This window comes from Apteryx rowi, unplaced genomic scaffold (genome assembly GCF_003343035.1).
Source record: "Apteryx rowi isolate R43461 unplaced genomic scaffold, aptRow1 scaffold_51, whole genome shotgun sequence".
Classification (NCBI taxonomy): domain Eukaryota; kingdom Metazoa; phylum Chordata; class Aves; order Apterygiformes; family Apterygidae; genus Apteryx; species Apteryx rowi.
In genome coordinates, this window is record NW_020450772.1 from 2,086,419 (window position 1) to 2,106,662 (window position 20,244).

The following is a 20,244-nucleotide window of genomic DNA, read 5'->3' on the forward strand; positions in this document are numbered from 1 at the left end:
TGCCTCAAAAGGGAATGAGGCCAAATTGCACCATCTTTACCAGACTCTCAGAAAGGGCAGCTTAAGTGCTTCCCCAGAGGGAGGGAGTATTACTGTGTTTTGTTAGCCATTAAGAAAGCTTATTGAGAAAAGTCAAATCTGCAGTACTTAACTGATTTGAATGTTTTGCTCTGCTCCAATCAGTCCCCAGATTACATTAGTTTAAAGGGAGTTTCACCATACCATATTGCTGGCCAGCAAGTCAGAACCTTTTCAAAATGGATCGTGCCACCAAAGACAGTAGAAAAAACACAATAAGCAACACAAGTCAATCTTTATTGAAAACTGAAGTATTAATACATAACAATTCTTGTTACAATAAACGTGCTTTTAAGAATTTAAATCTGAGCTCATCTACTCATTGAATTGCATAAAAAATAAAAAAGTATGAATTTTCACAATTGAACTGGCTCAGAATGGAATCTCCACTCTTTGTGTTGATGCGATAGTTCAATGCAGGAGTGAGTGATGCTTTAAAACTTATTCTGGAAGACAACATTGACCTAAACTTAAAAAAAAGTACCAATATAACTGTTTGTAAGACAGTTTTAAAAAAAGTCATAAAAAGGAAACCTGTGTCTATTTCATAACAAACATGGAGAACTATTACTGGGGCCTCTTGTACTTCCATTGCATGCACTCACTTTTTCAAATCTTAGACATGAGGGCAGCCAATAATAGCATTACAACAAGAAAAAAAACCCACTAACAAATCCATTCTAATTAAAACAAGTCTGTACAGCAGCCAGCTAAAAAAGCTTTCCCAGTTTGCCTGCTAAGTGCCCAAAAGTCACAACAGTTTAGAAAAGTCATGTTCACTTTCTCGATGTTGAAACTTCAGAGCCCATAAATTGTTTAGAATATTTTCTATCACAAATGGACCCTTACTACCTCTGGAATTCAGATGTTTAAGTGTTATATTCAACACACAAAAGAAAAGGTTTCCTTGTCCCCAGATAAGCACCGTTCCTCTTTCTTCTCTTCCCTCTGCAAAACACACCTTACTTTCTCTTAATACACCCCCACCGAGGTGAATATAGATTGCTGACAAAGTCCTCGCTAACTCRGAGATCTCAGAGCAAACTTAATTCTTTGCGAGGCTTGACAGCCAAACACAACCCTAACTTTGCTGCAGTTGTTCCTTTTAATTGGCATTCTACCTCCTCAAATCTGAGGGTCTCTACAGGAAGCTTAAGAGTCGGTAAAATACAGGATTAGAAAGCTGACACTTTAATAAGAACAATCTGAATGAGCTTAATTCTTTATGTCTTTTTAACAGGTGTTCGCAAACATTTCAAGATGAGGATTAATAATTGCTTTCGACCCCCTGCAAACGCTAAGCTCGGCCAGTGACGCCTGCTGGAGAAAACCGGACACGGCTCATGCCTATTTCCTACGACTACTGCACAAACCACATCCYGGGCAACTGCAAATTACAATTCAACCACCACAGCATCTGTCCTCTTTTCCCACAAGTTTCAGCTGAAGCATCACTACTGTTCATGTTTCTAAAATAGGAGATTTCACATACAYGGTATTTCCTATTCTCTGGTATCAGTTAAAGCCTAGAGTTAGTGGTGGCATCAGATCGCTGTGCTTATCTATCCAAGCAAAAACATGTTCTAGACCCAAATGAATGTTATACAAATACTGTGCTTAAGCACTGGGGAGTGATTCCAAGTCAATTCTGACCATTTCTTGCTCGGATACCTTAAGTGGCCTATTGCTCAAGCAGAAGCAAAGCCAAAACGCTCCATGAAGAGTAGTTAATGTTAAGTACCCTGGTATACAAGTCTGTACCATGAACTACACTCCGATAACACTAAGACATGGTGGTACTTTTTTTTTTTTTCCCAGTGGATAAAATGATACAAGGAAGGACTTCAACTAAAATGAAGGAATTTTTGTAATCTACCACTGCATCTAAGCATTTAACTTGCATAGTACACTCAAAAGAAGCTTTCATGAACAGCATATTCCTGCACGTCTCCTAGAAACTTCAAACYGGAGATGTTTGGTTACAATAAGCATTGGCAAGATATAGTAGTAGGTTCTCTGTTCTCCTCCCTATTGTTTGATTAATAGCCACTACACCACTAACTAGGGCTACGTGGTTTTGGWGCCAATTGTTAGTTATTTTTATTTTGCTGCTGCTTTGTTTAAACGACATTTTCATCAGTTGTTACAGACATAGGGAATACCTCAGTCTTAAAAATACTTTATCTAAACTCAACACTTGAAATTTGAATCAAAAAAAAAAAAATTCTATCTTGGACTTCTCTTTGTTATTGCTGCAACAGTTATCTTCAGCTCCAGGTTTAAAGTAGTACTTTGTTTTTTTTTGTTTTTTTTTTAAATCTATCATATAAAGCTGCCATTAAAGTTTTTTTTTTTCTTTTTTTTAAAAAAGAGAGGCTTGATCTGAAATGTTTCTACTGCACCAGCTCTTTTCATTTTCTGAGGAGCTCTAGTGCAAACACATACTGTGTATTTATTTATAAAGGAATTCTAAATAGGGAATGTTATATAAAAAGCAGGAGAGAATGTTTCATAAGACCCCCACTGTGTAAACGCCTATTTAATGATGTACAATTTCCCCCGCCAGTTTTATATCCATGCTTTCTACTATTTGCAACAAAATACCATTAAGATAGTTATATATACACACATATTCCCCCCGTCCCCTTGCACTGTGCTTTTGGTTACTTCCCATATCAAACTCCTGGAGACATGGCTCCACCCTCCCAGCAGATCAGCATCAGAACTGGGAGGTGTGATACCTTTTAAAAAAGGTACAGTTTCCCCCTCGTGGATGAATCCCATAATGCAACTTAGAAAAAAGTGCTCAAGTAAGTGAGACTGCCTAAATGGTATGGAATACTATACAGAGACCAATTCCAAGACAACATTTAGGAATCTGAAGTTAGAGCAAAGATGTAGGACACCATATTCATTCCTTAACTATGAATCTAATGCAGCATTCATGAAAGTTCTCTCCTATGGTTTTCAAAGCTTTTGTTTATTGGGTGACGAGACAGGAGACAGCAAAGCTCAGAGCTTGTTCTTTAGAGCTTCTCCTCAATAAAGCACTGTTTCACACCTCAACTCTTTTTATTAAAATCATACTAAGACAACAAAAATCTCAACTCTACACTAGCGAAACTGGACAAACAGCCTGTATTAATGTTCACTGTACTCTCTGGCGCACCTGACTAATCAAAGCTGCAAACCTACTACACAAATGGAATCGTTAAACAGACTTGAACAAAGCAGTACAGATTCAAATGGTTTGTCTGGGGTAATTTTCTGCTCCATATAAAAACATATGGAAATCCCTAAGTTGCAGTAAGTGCTCATGAGTAAGGTTTAAAGTACTTATTGTCAACACCATAGTTATGTTCAAGGCATTAGAAATAAGGGGGCCATCCATTGACAGTGATCCATGCAAAATAATCCTAAACTTTATTAAACAAACAAAAAAAAAGACCACACATGGAAGTAAAAAAAAATATGGAGAGTGCTTAAGGTAAAAAATAGTTACTGAAGGCTCTAACCGCCAATGGGTTATCGGGTACGTAAGCCTCCCACCGGGGCAGAGTACTGGAATGGCGGCATTAAATCAGCACTGATGCTACCCTGAAGTAGCTGCCAAATCTGTACAGGAGCAGAACACCCCAAATCAAAGCACAACTAGATATACAACTTAAAAAAAACACTTCTGAATGGAAGTTAACCTACAAGAACACTACAGCCTGATATACCTCCATGTAAACGTTTAAAAGGGAACAACATTTTATAACCACCTACTGCATATTTATTGCAGGTAGAATGTATCCAAAAGAACAAAATTGCATTTTTCTGGAATCATAAATCATGCAGGTTTAAGAAAAACCTTGATTTTATGTGCAATATTCAAATTTAAAAATTTAAAATCTTCCCCATAACGATTTTGGTATACAAATGGGTTCTAAGGCTAGCCCTTTATCCCCACAGCATTTGCTTTGAGGTACTTTTTTAAAAATTGAAGTTGCAAGAAAGAATATCAGAAATGACTCATTGCAATGAAATGCTAATTTGCAGTCAGTCTTATTTTACATGCTTCCAAGTGCAATTTAGGAAGGAAAAAAAAAATCCTAAAGAATACACCAAAAAGCTGTAACCGACGAATGGCTCCTACTACAGTTACAAATGTTTTCAGGAAAACTCCCCAACTCCACATTCTGGCAGCCCTCCTAGAGCATATCCCTAGCCCATACTGCGAGAAGCTAATAAGAAAATTGTGTTAAAATGGTTTGTTCCCCTTTAACATACTCATCAGGCACACAAGCTTTCCTCAGGATAAGATGCAGCTGAACTCCTCCTGTTTGTGGTGGAAAACTCTAGCATTTCTTAAATTTGAGAAAAGCAAGCTGGGTCAACTGCACACACATTTTCAACTATGATATTCTTTAGGAAAAACAGCATGGATTTCCTGAACTGAGAACTAAATGCAAATGTTCTTCTATCAGTCTGTGTGGCAGTCTCACTTTGACAGATTTTGCATCATATGAAAGATAGTACTGGATATGTATCTCCCCAGGACGTATAATTCATTATGCAGGTGATGTTACCTCCTCCTACTCCTAACAGCAAGTATTTGCCTCAAGGAAGTTTGCTTTATTTACTGGCACACAGCATTACCTTTGTCATTTCAGTCTGATCTTTAAGAACATCTGTATAACACTGAATCCATAAAACAAAAATGATAAGGTATAAAGAAAACTAATTGTGTGCGGGATTTCTACAGCTTGTCTGACTCGTTTTCCAGTCACTCCAATTTGTGTTAGCTGAATTTGAACAGAATACATCACTTAAATAAAAAAAAGTGCCCCTTCTAAACTGGCAACTCCATCAACCCCAAAAAGGTTGAAGCACTTAACTAATGTATATTACGGTATTCTATAAAGAAACTCACTTTCATGATTCTACCTTTTAAGACCCTGCATACATTACAACAGTGCATTAGTGATACAAGTTGTAAAATACTTCTCGGTTCCTTTGGATTTGCATATGATGGTTTTTGCATCAGTCACTGCAGGTAGATTGAGCAAGCTTTGTTTTTGTGTTTTAACATGCATTCAACTAGATATGGATCAGAATAAATTTATACTCCCTTTTTATCATTATAATTAGCTAAAAAATTGCAAGACAGTCCACAAAACAGGATTTGCTTTAAGACTAACTGCTGGAGTTCCAAGATGTAAGATATGCAGCACTGGAAAATCTTCAGTGATCAGGAATTAGTAGTGTTTAGCCAAGTGTTGAAAGCATTCAGAAGAAAAGTCCTGGTTGGAGGCATGAGGGCTTCAGCACCAACTTTTAAACCTCAATTTCTTGATTGCATATCTCCCATCTTCAAACCTACATGGAGGGTGGGAGAGGAGGGAGGAGAAAAAAAAGCACACACAGGAAAAAAGTTGAATTATGTGGAAAACAGTATTTGAGCGTRGTAAAGTATTCTAACACAGCATGCTCCACAGCGATAGGCATACACAACAGAGGTTAAAAGGTGTCATCTAGTGCTACCCTAGCACTCATCTAGTTAACTGAAATCACTAGCCACTAATTCTATAGGTTGAGGAGAAAGAATTCGGTAAAAATTCAATACATTAGTTTTCATCTGTCATCTTTTTTCCAGTTTTCTACTGGCACTAGCAGTTTTGTCTAAGTAGGAGTTGTAATATTAAAAAGGTGTTTTATGCCCAATTTAATTATCAGCAGTCATGAGCTGAATCATGGCAAAATTCTCACTTTTTATACTCCTGTAATATGACATTCTTAGAGCTYTGTGTGCGAAACATTTCAGACCTGCAGACTGATATGTAGCATCGCAGCAAAGCAAGAAACAGACATTACACGACTGGCTCAAAGGGCAAACAACCACCCAAATCGGAGAACTCTGGGCTCCTAATCACTGAAACAAAAATCCAAAGTAAGTTAAAACAAAGTTAACTTTATCACAAACTAAATGGACCAAAAGTGAACATTTCTAGTTGAGTTGGTCTGTACTTAAGTACTTAATTTCAATGAAACTGCTCCCAATTTATAAAAAAAAACAAAAAAACAACCCACACAAAACCCACAAAACAGGAGCACTAGTCAGAATCCCAAGAACATTAGGCTGCATGTCAATTTGACACATACTACTGACCTAAGGGAGGTGAGGAAGAGGGGAAAACACCCTCGAAAATCCACGTTTATGGCAAATTTCAGAATTATACTCCTTTTCTCCAAACAAATCCATGATCTAAATTATGCTCCATGCTAAAAATGATCTTGCCATGCTAGCTGCAAACAGGGCAAATGCATGAACTTAACTTGCAATTGCTAATCTGTTTCAGCAACTTCTGAGAAAGATTCACCCTCAGAGCAGGGCAAAACGCTCATTTTGCCTACGCATTTAGCCAATCCAAAATAGATAAACTACCAAGCTATACATGTTGCTTCATCCAGGGATCACAGTACTGCTGAATTCAACGATCACCAATGAACCCAAAATACTAAGTTAACCCTGCAGTCCCAGATGGATTTTAGCGAGGCAAACTTGAGACTAATCCATTTGTATTCCACACACAATCATGAACAACAAAAATCACAGTAATTTCTGAAGACACAGATCACTGAAGAAGTCCCAGTAGGCTTCTCTCCTTTGCAGAGAACAGCTATTACTCGAGCAGCATTTTTTGCATATTCTTACTCAATTAAAATGCTGTATAAATACCCCAGACACTTACCTTCTGAAAAAATCTCCCTGAAAGAACCTGCAGTGATGTCATTTATAAAAATAATTTAACTGCTTTCATTCTAAGCCAGTAACTTACACTGCCAGGATGATCACCACTGTGGGGGCACATAACTATAGGTTGGTGTTCCTGGAGCCCGATATGTGGGCATAGTAACTGGATGAGGGGCTACTGGAGTTGGGGAATGAGTTGTCAACAAAGTACCTAGGACAAAGAGAACATTTTTTCAGTATGTATTTTCACAAATTCTAGTACTAGAAAACATGCAAGAGTTGATTTAAGAAAAAATTACAGCTTGTTCATCTTCCGATTTAAAAATACTAGTATCGTTTTGCACTCCAGCCCAAACCTTCCTTCAAACATTTTTGCAAGATGATCATTTTGATGTTTAGTCCAATGCACACAAAAATACTCATTACTTAAAAATAGCTTTAGCAGAAACCCTGCAACATAAGCACATTATACACTGAAAAACTCTTTTCTACAGCAGGCTTTACACGCCATAAGAATATTTGATGGTAAAGATAACCGACTGATAAATCGGAATAAAAATAGTTCCTGTCTGCACTCGTGCCAATAGGTTTTTTTAGAAACTAAGGGGCCACAGAAAGAAACAGGCTAAGATGACAGGATCTTAACAGCCTTATTCTACAGTGCTTTGTATGAATGCTTACAAACACTTGTGAGCGACTTTCCCATTAAAATTGAAACATGGAACTGAAATAAACTCTAATGCTAGTTCAGTTTGTGACACATTACTTCACTAGATTTGGGATTCTTCAAATTAAGTGATAAATTTGACAAGATACAAACCAGAATCTGAAAACAAGCTCACGACCCTCATTTTTTAAACTACTGAATTAAGGCGTGGCTGGGTATTTGTTTTTGAATGAAGTGTGGACATTTCTTAGCAAGTTAACATCCACTAGGTAAAAGCATGCCACCCTCTCAGCAAATACTTATCGATGAGACTAGATCTTGATTAAATGACATTTTCACCAAACATTATAACTAAAAGAGAGTGTCATTAGGAAGCTGACATCCCTAACCATTGCCTAGTCTGGTCACAGAGGACCTGCAGCCACTGCAAGTACATAAAACCTTTTATCTCAACATACAAAGAATTCCAGTTAGCGATACGGGAGGAGGCTGAGAGACCTGCCTTAAGAGGTTGCTGTCTTCAACAGTGTACTGGAAAGTTATAGAGAAGATGAAGTCAGACACTGACAGAACAAGAAGCAAAGGATACAAAAAAACATGCRACATTCCATACAGATATAAAGAACAACTATTTTACCATAAGGGTGGTCAAATATTGGAAAAGGTTGTCCAAAGAGGCTGTGGAATCTCCATCCTTGGAGATAATCGAAATATCACTGGACAAGTGAGCAACTCATCTAGCTAGGCACGCTTTGAGAATGACCTGGAGAAGTCCTTTCCAATCTAAATTATTTTCATTCTGCCTGGCACATCTCCAACATTATATTTTTATAATACAGCTGTGTTCTGCCTCAAACTGAATGAAGAACTTCACCAAGAAAACTTAAGGGATGCAAGTTCACGTACCTGCTGACATTGCCATAGTAGTCCCAGCCACCATCCCCATAGTCACACCATTTCCTCTTGGTGGTGGAATTGGAGCAGGATACATAGTTGCTGGCATGCCATTAGGCTGCACAACTGTGGTGTGATGAATTACGTGGGGTGGTGCTGCATATAAAGGCTGTGTGTAATAAGTGCCTTGCTGTTAGGGAAGAAAAGYATATTAAATGATTAAGTATATCTGGTGGGAAAATAAACAGATGGTATCTTCTTTCATGAATGCATCATAAAATTAAAGTACTATTCTAAAATTGCAGTGTATTTACAGAACAAAAGTCAGAACACTCAACTGTTCTGAGCAGTTCTGTTTCACTGGCAAACTTTGTGTCATCTAGCCCCCTTTTAAGGCTTTTAGGATAACCCTCAATAGCAGAGACCTCTGTGGAACTCCACAGCAGACTGCACCTTCAACAGTAAGGGCTCATTCTTCATTCATTCTCTTTGTTTCCTATCTTTTCATATATTAATACATGACAGAACTTCTCTGTTATTCTTTCACAACTTTTTTTATTCAGTTGCTTTTGGTTAGAGAACCAAAGGTTTTGACAAATCCAAATGCACTAGGCAGACTGGATCAACCTTGCAACATGCTCATTAATTCCATTCAATTAGTGTATATGCCAGGTCAAATATCCTCTGTACAAAAGGGGGCTGACTTTTCCCCCCRAACGCCATGTTTACTGAAGTGTCTATTAATTCTACTCTTTATTAATAATTTTCATCAGTTTGGCTAGTATGAGAGTTGGTAGGTCCCTGAATCTTAACAGAGGCTTCAGAGTAAGCTTACAACAATTTTTGACAAAACAAAATCAGAACGCAGTAGTTACAGCTTCCAGTGCTCATTTTAAAAACTGCTGAATCTACTATCTCCTTAAAGAGCAAACACTCCTCAATGAGTACAGAGTAACTATCATGTGAGACAGCAAATGTAAATGTGGGCAAACAAACTAGGAAGTACTGTATTAAGAATTCTCATGAAGAAATAAAGGTGATAAGACTAATAGTTCAAATAGTTATTACACTGAAAACAAAATGCTATCCAAACAGAAGAAAGGTTTGGGTGGGGTTTGTTTATTTACCTGGGCATACGGATTCTGCTGTGGATAGGCACTTCGAACTGGATACACAGCAGTCTGATAGGGATTCGGTGATGAAGAATATGGTGGCACTGCACCACTAGTGGGTGAACAAGATACTTTATATGGGGTGCCTGGTGTATAACCTGAAACAAAGGTAAGTCTGCATTAAAAATATGAAAAATAAGTGTCAGTACATTACTTAATAAAGTTAGGGTAACAATTTTCTTAATTTCTAAGTTTCTTAATCTTCCTGCTTAATGCGAATACTTAGCAGGCTACCCTCAAGGCCCATACACAACTTAGGTCTTTTATGTAACACTGGTAACAGTCCATCTGTAATACCTGACTGCCTGTCAAGTTAAGAATGAAAAGTTACTGTATTTTTGCACTTTTTTTTTTTAAATTAATGGTATGGAATAAAAAAGCTGATTTGGATTTTGTTATCATTAAATACTCGGATCCAGTCTCTTAGACAGCACTCCTACACAGAAGGATTTGGCACTGGTTAATGTCAGCCCAGTTCTCAACACACCTGAAATTATAATTACAGAACATAATAATAGGGAAGTAACCTGCATTTACCTTCTGTAGAAGATGAGAGAGCACAAGAATAACTTTATTTCACAGTCAGAATCATGTAAAAGCTCAAGAYGGCTTTTCAGAGAACAGACAGACACTATGTGCAACCTCCACTTCAAGTTACCTTTATTCATGCTTGCTGACACCTTCTGAACTAAAAGAAATATTAAAGATTATACCTTTAAAACTTAAACACCGTAGTTCATCTGCAAATGCAAATTAGACTTCAAAGGCACTTGCATACCCCTGTATCTCACTTTTGCATATTTCATATGTTGACGTGTTCTTCACGATTACTTAAGAATTGTTTTTATACACCATGATAAGATGACAGATGCCATCAGAAACAATTCTTTTTCATTCCCATTACAAAGCCCCTAGAGTCAGTCTGTCTTGTATATGTTGGGAACTGCTCAATTTTTACAAAAGTAAGTAGCAGCTGCGGGCTCAGACGTTGCCTGAAGACAAAGTTCTTCCATAATTCCTCCAGCCCTCATCAGACAGCCTCAGGACAACGGCACAGGGGGATGAAGAGGTATGGAGGAGAACTGTGAAAAGCACCATCGCTGCCACAGTATGTTGGACACTRCCCTTGAAGATGATACCATGGCTTAATGGCCAGAGTGGGAATACAAAAATGGTATCAGCAGTATCCACTGGCAATGAAACTGAGGGCAGCAGAGAACAGCTCTGACCTGTTCTGAGAAAAGGTCAAAGCCCAAGCCTGCGCTATGCTGAAATGATCTCGTGTCTCATGCGGGCCCACCACACTAAGTCACAGCATCCACAGCAAGTAAACCTCTACCCCTGCCTCAGCTGAGAGATCTCATGAAACTGATGCAAAGTAGTCACCGTCCAACTTTGGAGCAGCCACCAGTGGGTGTTACAGAAGTTAAGTCCAGAAGTCTGGCAATTTTCCCTTAAAAAATAAAAATTAAAAAAAAAAAAGGACATTGGTAATAGCAGCCATCCTACAAAACCCTAGAGCTCCATGCAATTTTGTACATAGATTTCCCTTAAAGTTACTGAACCAGTTCAGTCTGCTGCATGGTAGGGATGGAAATTTATTTATGTAGCCCAAACTCAAGAGGATGTTTTTAAGCATTACTTTAACTCACAAGGAATTGGTAACTGTCATCCTTGTATGCAAGTTAAACATATTTAATGAAAGTTAAATATACTCATTTAATGGTTAGAAAAAAAATGCGGGTTTTAAGAATGTTTGTTACTTGTGAAAGTCATCATTAGTCGTATGTTCAAAGTAGAAAGGAATCTTCTGATGGTACATTTCAGTTTCATGTGCTGCACTACAATTTAGTAAAAACTCTGCTTGAGAGACCAGTACTACACTGAACTACACCACCATGCCAGAAGCAGACCTCGCTGTCCAGATAAGATAAATCACTGCTTTTGCTACTCTGCTCCTGGCTTGTAACACCTTTGTCAAAAGCAGCTACTCCAGGAGTTCAGTTCTGTGCTAAGAAAAAATCTCACTTAAGCAATAGAAGACATTGACAGCTGCTTTAACAGCTAAGCATAGGGTCTATATGGGTAATAAATACATGTTACATGGTCTGCAGAGAAAGAGAAGAATTTAAGAATTAATTTAACATGGTGAAGTATATGTATGAGGATTCCCTCAGCTTTAAGATCCAGTCAAATCTAAAGTTCATATATTTAGAATGTGATAAGACTTCTATTTAGCTGGAACACTACTAACTAGTGCCAAGACAACACAAGTAAAGAAGAAAACTAAAAATACTTGGTAACTATAGCAGAAAATTTGAGACTACAGGAATAGAGATTAAGCTGACTTTAAAAACCATCCGAATCTAGAATGTGCTGACTTCAATACTGAGAAGAGATATGAAACCATATAGCATTTACAACACTGATATTTCTGTGATAGGGCAGAGAAAAATGTTTGTGAGGATAGTGTGATRACAGATCACCTTTATTCTTTTTGCAGGAGTATGCATTTCTTTACAGTTTCACTCCACTCTTCATGCAGAAAATTATCATGTTAACTAAGAAGATAAGTTTATTATATTATTTTTAATAACATTTACAACCTTTAGAGACACTGAAACAGGCTACCACAGCACTAATCCAAACTCTATTGTTCTTTGTAGAAATCCTACATAAGTTGAAGAATAGGGCATGCTGGGGAAATAACCTTTATTTCCAGCATGGGGAGATACTTGTGTTGAAAAACATTAAGTTTCAAAATGCTGGACACATAGCATTAGCACTGAACTACAACTGTGCTTCCAGTGAAGCCCCCTCTCATTCTAAAACCCCATCAACTAATATAGCTGCACAGGCAATTTAACTTTGATTATTGTGAAGAGGTATATCTGTACTAGAAGCCTTCTGTCTTCCCACTTCATTTTTCCCTCCCTTTCAGTGACAGAAAGTTTTAAAAGTAAACCGTATGGTTATTCGAACATATACAAATTTAAAATACCTGTAAAAAGATACCTGTTCCAAACAGCAATGTCATGGCACATTCAAATATTACTGTGTGATGCAACTTTACAAGAGCTTTAATTATACACAGAAGCAGCTATATCAGAAAAATACTAGTGAACATTTTCCACTAGAAGTTAAAATCCCAGCTGTTGGGATAAAGTACTTCAAGCAGTTACCAGTCTTCATTCGAAAGATCTGGACATTTTGAATTTCAAGTTTTAAGTGTAGCTAAAAACTAAAGCTACTCTTAGTTCTGAAATAAAAGCTTGTTTTCCATTCAACAGCAAAAAAAACTCTAATGATATTAGCTTTATGAAAAATTAAGGACATCTGAAGACAATGAACAAGGATTCTATATATCTTTATTCCTTTTTCATGCATGTGAAATATTTCTTACCCTGTCTTCATTCTTATGCAGCATGAGATATATTCCAACATTAATCAACGCAAACTAATATTAAAACATGATTCAGTGCAAACTAATAATAAAAATAGCCTTCTATTACAATCTAACTGACATGAGGAAAAAAAACAAAAACCAAACAACTAACTGGATAAAAACCATCACCAACATGATTTGGTAAATTACATGCACCTTATTTTCATAGGGAATATTTCCAAGACCCCAAGTCTACTTGAACAGTAGCTCTCAAGCCAGGATCTGCTGACCAGCAGTAGTTCAGAGTTCGTCCTAGGTTTCTGTGGACAGCTGAAGATTCAGAAGTGGCTCCAACTTCCTCCTCCCCTTATGTTCAGCCCCACTTGAAAGCAAGAACTGCAACAGGATCTGCAAACTGCAACTAATCATAAGACGGCACTGATGATACATACAACGGAGCATGGATACCCTCACTAAGGTGATCTCAACTGTGAGACTGAAGGGCCTAATAGTTATGCAAGCTGATAATAAAAACCCCTCATGGGGTTCTTGATTCTCACGCCAACAGTTATATCCCTGATCAGAACAGCTTGCCCTTGAACTTCAGTTCACTCTGGAAACTGTTCTTAAACGATCCAGTGTGCATGCAAGCAAGTACCCCTTAGTTTTGGTAACTGCACAGAGGCCATACCTTTTCCAAAGGGTAGATTTTTGCTCTACCTTATAAATTCAAGACCGAAGATAAGCCAAAACCAGCTCTGTACTTGCTACGCTTATAAGCAGTAAATTGAAGACAAGACCCAGGTTATACCAACTAAAATATACAGATCCAAGGAGAGCTGTACAGCCACATACTTTTAAAGATTCTGCAGACAAAAGTTTGAGATGTCTTAACTCTCCCTTGCCTCAGTAACTGCTGCCATACCTTTCTAAGAAATCAAGACAGATACAGGACCTCAAAGCTTTGCAAAAAAGCATGCTTCTAAGCACTACTATGCTCAGTCCTCCTTACTTGTCATACAGTCAGTAAAAAAAGCCTGTTTTTCCTTTTGGAATACAATGCTTATGTTATCATTCAGCTTAAAATTAGGTATCCAGGACTTGGAGGTACAACTGCAAGGGATATGAAAACTTCATGACTAACAGGAGTCTCCTGGCAGTTAACGAAACGCCATACTTCAGAAACATTGAACTTCAAYCCTGCCAGCAGGCTCCCACGACGTATTTTCTCAATATGAAATACCATCCTTTCCTATCCCCATAAACTACACAAAGGCATTCAAGGCCAAATTTTCATGTGTGTACATATTCTCGGAAAAATTGGCATAATATATGCAAGCAAAAGAGTTCCTGAAGATGGCCCAGATGTACATTAACAAGGCAATGTAACGAATTCCTCAGTAGGTAATGACCCCTCAAGGAATACTTTTCTACCAGATATATATTCCTAGCCTAAGTGGAAATGAAACATGAATAGTTACCAGTTTCTGTTTTGTTTCAAGCATTAGTACATCAACATCATATTAGTGAAAATGGAATTACATAAAAGCATGAGTGCTTTGGTTTCTCTTATGTCTATTCTTTGACCTTCCTTTTTCTAGGCATATCACATTCCCTTTCTCTTATTTGAGAAGCATGCAAGCGCAGTTACCTAGATTCTTTCACACAACCCGCTATGGACAGGACAGTTTTGCCCAGCAACCAGGCTTTTCAGACAATCAATTTGTGTGAGACAATTCTGAAGGAAGAAAGCGAGCAGCAAGCTGAATTTGGAAAGAGATATGATCTAAGAAAACAACAAAAGAATGGATTTAAGAAACCCGCCAGGCAGACAAATGGAAAAAAAAAAAGTCAGAAACCTGGAAATAACTGGTAGGATGCAAAGCAAGCAAAGTCAAGAAGAAAGCAGTGAAGGAAAGTGTACAGCGCAAGCTTTAAAGTCTGAAATACAGAAACAACAGCTAGAAGAACTCAGCTTTTCCCTTCTCTAAGGGTGAGAGCAGTAGAACATATCTTTAAATACAATTATATTCATTTAAAATTTATCAGATGATTCGAGTCACATTCAGAGTACTGTAAAACTTATCCCACAGTGCAAGTGTTACTGTAAGCCCCAGTAGTTCTTCCTCAGTCTTGGTTCTAATAATTTCTGAACTTCAGGTTATTGCTTAGACATACACATTACACATACCTGCTTGGAAGGTAGGATTTGCTCCAGGATACATATTAGGGGAATAGGCAGGAGCAGCCGCTGCATAGCCCATTGGGAAGCCAGCTAGAAGACAGAATAAGTCAAAGTTATTTTCTAGACTAACTGCACAGTCTAGCTAAGCTTTACTCTCAAAGATTCTCACTGCACATCTTTTCAATTGAAATGAACTAACAGCTGGTCTTTGATCACATTGTCTAAACCAAAATACTATGCTGCTCTCTTCTACCAAGCCAGCTGAAGCTACATGCTAGCTGAAGGGGACAACTATAGAGTCAGAAATACCATTCTCCCTTTAAATTCCCTTCTGTTTCAGCAAATCTCAAAGTTGGTCAAATAACTCTTACGGTAGTTGGACAGCAAATTTTTGTGCAACCCAAAACCCCATGAGTTTGAAGAACTGATGTACATAAAATATTAATTTGAAGAAAAAAAGCCTTTTTCACAGAAATAATGAAATCCCTAAAAGTCTCAGTGACCCTGACTTCCCAGGTAAGAGAGATCACAAGTAGAGAGTACAAAGCAACCTCAAGCACTCCAAAATACTTGTTTCATTCGGCACAGATTTGTTATCATGCTTATACATCAGACAAGCTCACCAGTTTCAGCCATGTATTGTGACACTCAACAGTATGTGATTCACGGAGGCAGCAGCAAAATGGTAGTTAAAACTTTCTACGCCAGAATACAAAAACCACTATGGCTAAGCTAACATTGTGAAACACTGGTCTCAAGTATAACGTAAAAATATCATTAGCAAAAAAAAAAAAACAGTTAGCTGAAAGAGACAAAGTTTATTAGATTGTAATAACTGAAATTGCTGAAGGAATCATGAATTAATTTCAGTAACTTGTTTACATTACTCATTTTTTACAGTTTGGAGTAATGTCTTTTTAAGTGTTATTACCACATTTTGTTGTCAACATATAAAGATGTCAACTTCTTCACATAAAAGGCGATGACTATTCATGTAATCAGCATCATACTTAAAGCTACGAGCTTTAAACTGTTATTCAAATTTGAAGCGTTCCTATTTTCCTATAAATCCCAAGTCCTTAGCAATTACTCTTAACAATATAAGTTCCTTAGCTCAGGCCTATATGTTTACTTAGGTTTGTAAAGCACTCTGTAAGCATATCAAGTTACATGCACTTCATATTACTATGTATTAGGTTTCAAATGTGGATAAGACTAAGAAAAGCATAAAAGACAAGCATAAAAGAAAAGCACAAGAAGAACACAACCAAGTCTGAACAACTTTTCAGGATCTAAATAGCTGTTAACTTTCTAAATTCACAAGCTGCTAGTGAAAAGCTGTAGTATGGCTTTACACCTTGCTCAAACTGACTACACATCTGCAACACTGTTTAGGTTGTACAGCTTTTCCGTTCTCTATTCTCACTTTACTGTTTAGCTCCACAGCAGAGCACTCTCACTGAGCYGCTCAAGGAACAAGTTATTTGGGAAAAATTTAACTACTGCAAGCAGCAGTTTAACTTCTACACAGAACTTTCATCCTTGTGTGAGCATTTGCAGATTGATTCCTTACTATTGTAAACCCCATCCAACAGCCTCAAATAGGTGTAATGGAATATAAACAGCTATTGAATATGGAACAGCTTCAGAAACACAGTGCCTTTAAATAATACATTCCTCCTAGCAATAGGTTCATTACTTTCTACTACCAAGCAACCCATGTGAAGCCAATGATTCTGAATGGAGAAACAGTAGTTTTTACATCAGGAAAAGCAAAGAAAGGAGACAGTCATACAGCAATTAACAACAAATAAAACACTAAAAATGCAAGTCTACTTTCAACTTTATAGAACGTTTTGTATTTATTTCATGGTCTTTAAGCCAGAATTAGACAGCTCAGTAAATTATTTGCATCACTATAGAAGTAACTAAGTTGACTTTAAGTCATATTTGTATAAATGACTTAATTTTGTAATGAAATATTTTGAATGATCACTTTGAGGCAAGACATTTAAGGCACTTTTATAACACCTTTACTTAATTTCTATATATTTTAGTTATAAGAACTTACAGCCAAATGAAGACTAGCAATATATATACTATATATAACAGTAGAGTAAAAGATTAGAAGTCCTTAGATTGTAATATTGTTTAAACAGCTATCTACAGATCTACAATAGTTTATCTTCCTAAGTAAATAAAAGTACCACTTTCATTAGTGGTAACAGTTTTAGGGCAGTTTGTAAATGGTTACATGCCCAAATGAAGCTTTTGCTGTTAGCACAAATCTGTATTTAGAAAAATGAAGAGATGAAAATGCAAAGTAGTATTTAAATAATTCACAATAATCTTGATCTAAAGCAAAAGAAAGCCTTGAAAATTGATCTACTATGAATATAGAAATAAATGTACTGTAACTGATACTGATAATTAGTAAACTACCACAGCTTGACTTAATGTACTATTATTGTAGTCCATATAATTAATTTAGTTATAGAGAAGAATAAAACCATCCTTCAGGACTGATGGATACACAGCATCAGCTTTGCAGTATATTGCTGCACCATTTCAGTCAATCAATAGCATTAAAATTGTTGCAACATACTTTGTGTCTTCCCCTTATAAATACTGTAGAAGGTTAAGAAAGATACATTAGGTGAGGGAAAAAATGAAGTACCTGAAAAGCAAAATTTAAAATTAAAAGGGTTCACAGAAGATCAAATCACATTAAAGAAAATTCACTGATTCACCAGATTTTAGGAGAAGAAACAGTAATATGGAAAAGGAGGGGAGGAAAGTACCCTACCTAATCTGGAACACAAATCTATAAACTATAAATACCAGTAGGAAAATATAGTATAGATACAAAGAATATAAACAGTAACAGTATGGAATGAATTCTAGTTCCCAACACAGACATCAACTAAACGACAAAACAGTCTCCCTGGAAAAGCAATGCATATTTAATTGGTTATGATATGTAAAGTCTGAGTTGAAAGACCCTCCAGTGTCTCCCAGGATGGAATAATTCACTCATCCCCCACACAGCAGAAATAAACACTTTATCAAGACATTGTTGTCTGAAGTGCCTCCGAGAGACACACAGTCCTTCACTTCAGCCTTCTCCTTGGAAAGTCCTGTCCAGGTCTAATTATTGGCTTATCGAACTTTTTAACTAGGGCGATATCAGAAACCAAGCCTGCTCACATTGAGCACTTAGAGGTGAGGGGAAAAAAAAAAAGTGAGAAATTTGCTTTTCTTGGTCTCTGTGTTTCTCATTTGGTTTCACTTACTTCTCTCATTTTAAAAGTTTTATTTGCCATTCTCTTGGTCTCAACTTTGATAGGTAGTCAAAAGACAGTGTTTGATGAACAAAAACGAGAGGAGAAATGTTAACAGTGCCAGCCAACTAGCGACAGAAATAGATTGACTCCTTTTCTTGCAGGACAAAATTATTAGAGCTCCTGAGATAGGTTACTTTGGAAGAGTTATTAAAGAACAGTCAGAACAACTTACATGACTCTTGAAATCTCACTCAAAAGACTACCACATGTGAAGCCATTATTATGTGACCATTTCTTCTTGATTACAATAGAGATCAAAGTAAATGGTGTTCATTGAAAAACCTGAGTTACTTACCTGGATAACCAATTCCTTTGGCGTTTGCATAGGGAACCCCAGAAGATCCAGGGCTATACACAGGATTCATGATTTCAGTAACTAAATTGGGGAGAGAAAAAAAAAATTACTCAAGTATAGGGAAAGCTTGAATTCTCAGCAGCAACGTGGAACCAGAAATGAAGGAAAGAGTATAATGCAATTCTGCTACTCATACCAACATCTAAACAATAGCTACAAAGCAACACAGAGTCATCACAGAATTAAGTTTCAAAGTATCACTAATCCTCAATCAGATAGAGAATCTCTCAAGTAGGAAATATTCCCCGTTGTGGAGCATGCTTTCAAGGTTTTTCCATCCCTAGCTGCTCCCACAGAACACAAATTCACTAATCCACTGCAGCAGTTCACACTCCTAGATTCTCCATCTGCGTGCACCTCCTACCAGGCTGGGTTTCGTCCCATTTCTTGCTTTAATCATCTAGCCAAAAGATGTAAATACTTATGTTCTACTATGACTGGCATTACAAACCTGAGATTCCAGGCCTTTACCAGCACTAAATTCCTCCACCATCAACAGTTCAAGTATTAAGGAAATAAGTGGAAAAAGGTCTGTATTAGAAAGCTAACCAAGTAATTTACTGCTGTTAACTTCYCAGGAGCATATGACAAGTTGGCAGCTGCGTCCAGTCATTTCTGAATTATGTATTCACATCCCAAAAAGGCACCTATAATTAGCATCATTGGCAGGAATAAAACTGAACCTCTACTGCTAAAAGCAGATCTTGTATGTAAACACCAAGGTAAGCAAGAGGGCATTGAAGATGCTTTCTCAAGTTTTTCTAGCAAGCTTAGTTACAGAATAGAAATCACTGCACAACAGTCACAAGCAAGGCCACCACATGCCAGAGTACTGTTCACAATTACTTTTCTAACAGTTTACCAAAAAAAAGTCTTAATCCCTCTATCTTCAGTCTTCTGATATTCTATATATGTTTACAGATCTACCTCTTCTCTTTCCGCTACAAGTGCCAACTTTTCACTAGAAATAGCCTCTAATGGCAAGACRGGGGGGCGTGCTATCAAACCAGACTTTCTAATTAACCACTAATATCTGATATTTGAGACACTTCTATATCTTGAGATGCACAATCTTACTTAAAGAAACAGAGTGCTAAGCAGCTTACACCACAGTTTTACTAAAATTTTGTAAATACAAAGTTTATGATGCAAAATAAACTTCATAATTATGCCTGCACTAGTTTAGTCACTGAATATGCTCTGACAGGAATCTGAGTTAAGTTTATCAGTATATCTTCCCCAATAAACCTCAGTTAAGTGAGTGCATAAAGCACAACCAGTAAGCAGCAGTTTGCTTGTTAAAATGAGTAATATTAAAAACAGCTCTGTTGCAAAATTTTTAGCAGTATCTAATACGCCACAACAGAAACAAAAGAAACATTTATGCAACATGAAGAATTCCGGAGATAAATGCTTTCAGAAAGTTTA

The 20,244-nt window shown here is 37.1% G+C and overlaps 1 protein-coding gene across 1 annotated transcript in view; it reads right to left on the minus strand.

Annotated features, from left to right (window-relative positions):
* Window positions 1-294: 294 nt before the first annotated feature.
* Window positions 295-20,244, minus strand: part of FAM168B (family with sequence similarity 168 member B) — a 24,818-nt gene continuing 4,868 nt past the window's right edge. The window contains exons 2-7 of the mRNA XM_026080090.1: window positions 18,757-18,837; window positions 15,124-15,207; window positions 9,503-9,645; window positions 8,388-8,565; window positions 6,900-7,025; window positions 295-5,439 (exon numbers count right to left, since the gene is read on the minus strand). Of these exons, the coding sequence (XP_025935875.1) occupies window positions 6,913-7,025; window positions 8,388-8,565; window positions 9,503-9,645; window positions 15,124-15,207; window positions 18,757-18,826 (588 nt within the window). The 5' untranslated portion in view covers window positions 18,827-18,837 and the 3' untranslated portion in view covers window positions 295-5,439; window positions 6,900-6,912. The remainder of the gene's footprint in view (window positions 5,440-6,899; window positions 7,026-8,387; window positions 8,566-9,502; window positions 9,646-15,123; window positions 15,208-18,756; window positions 18,838-20,244) is intronic.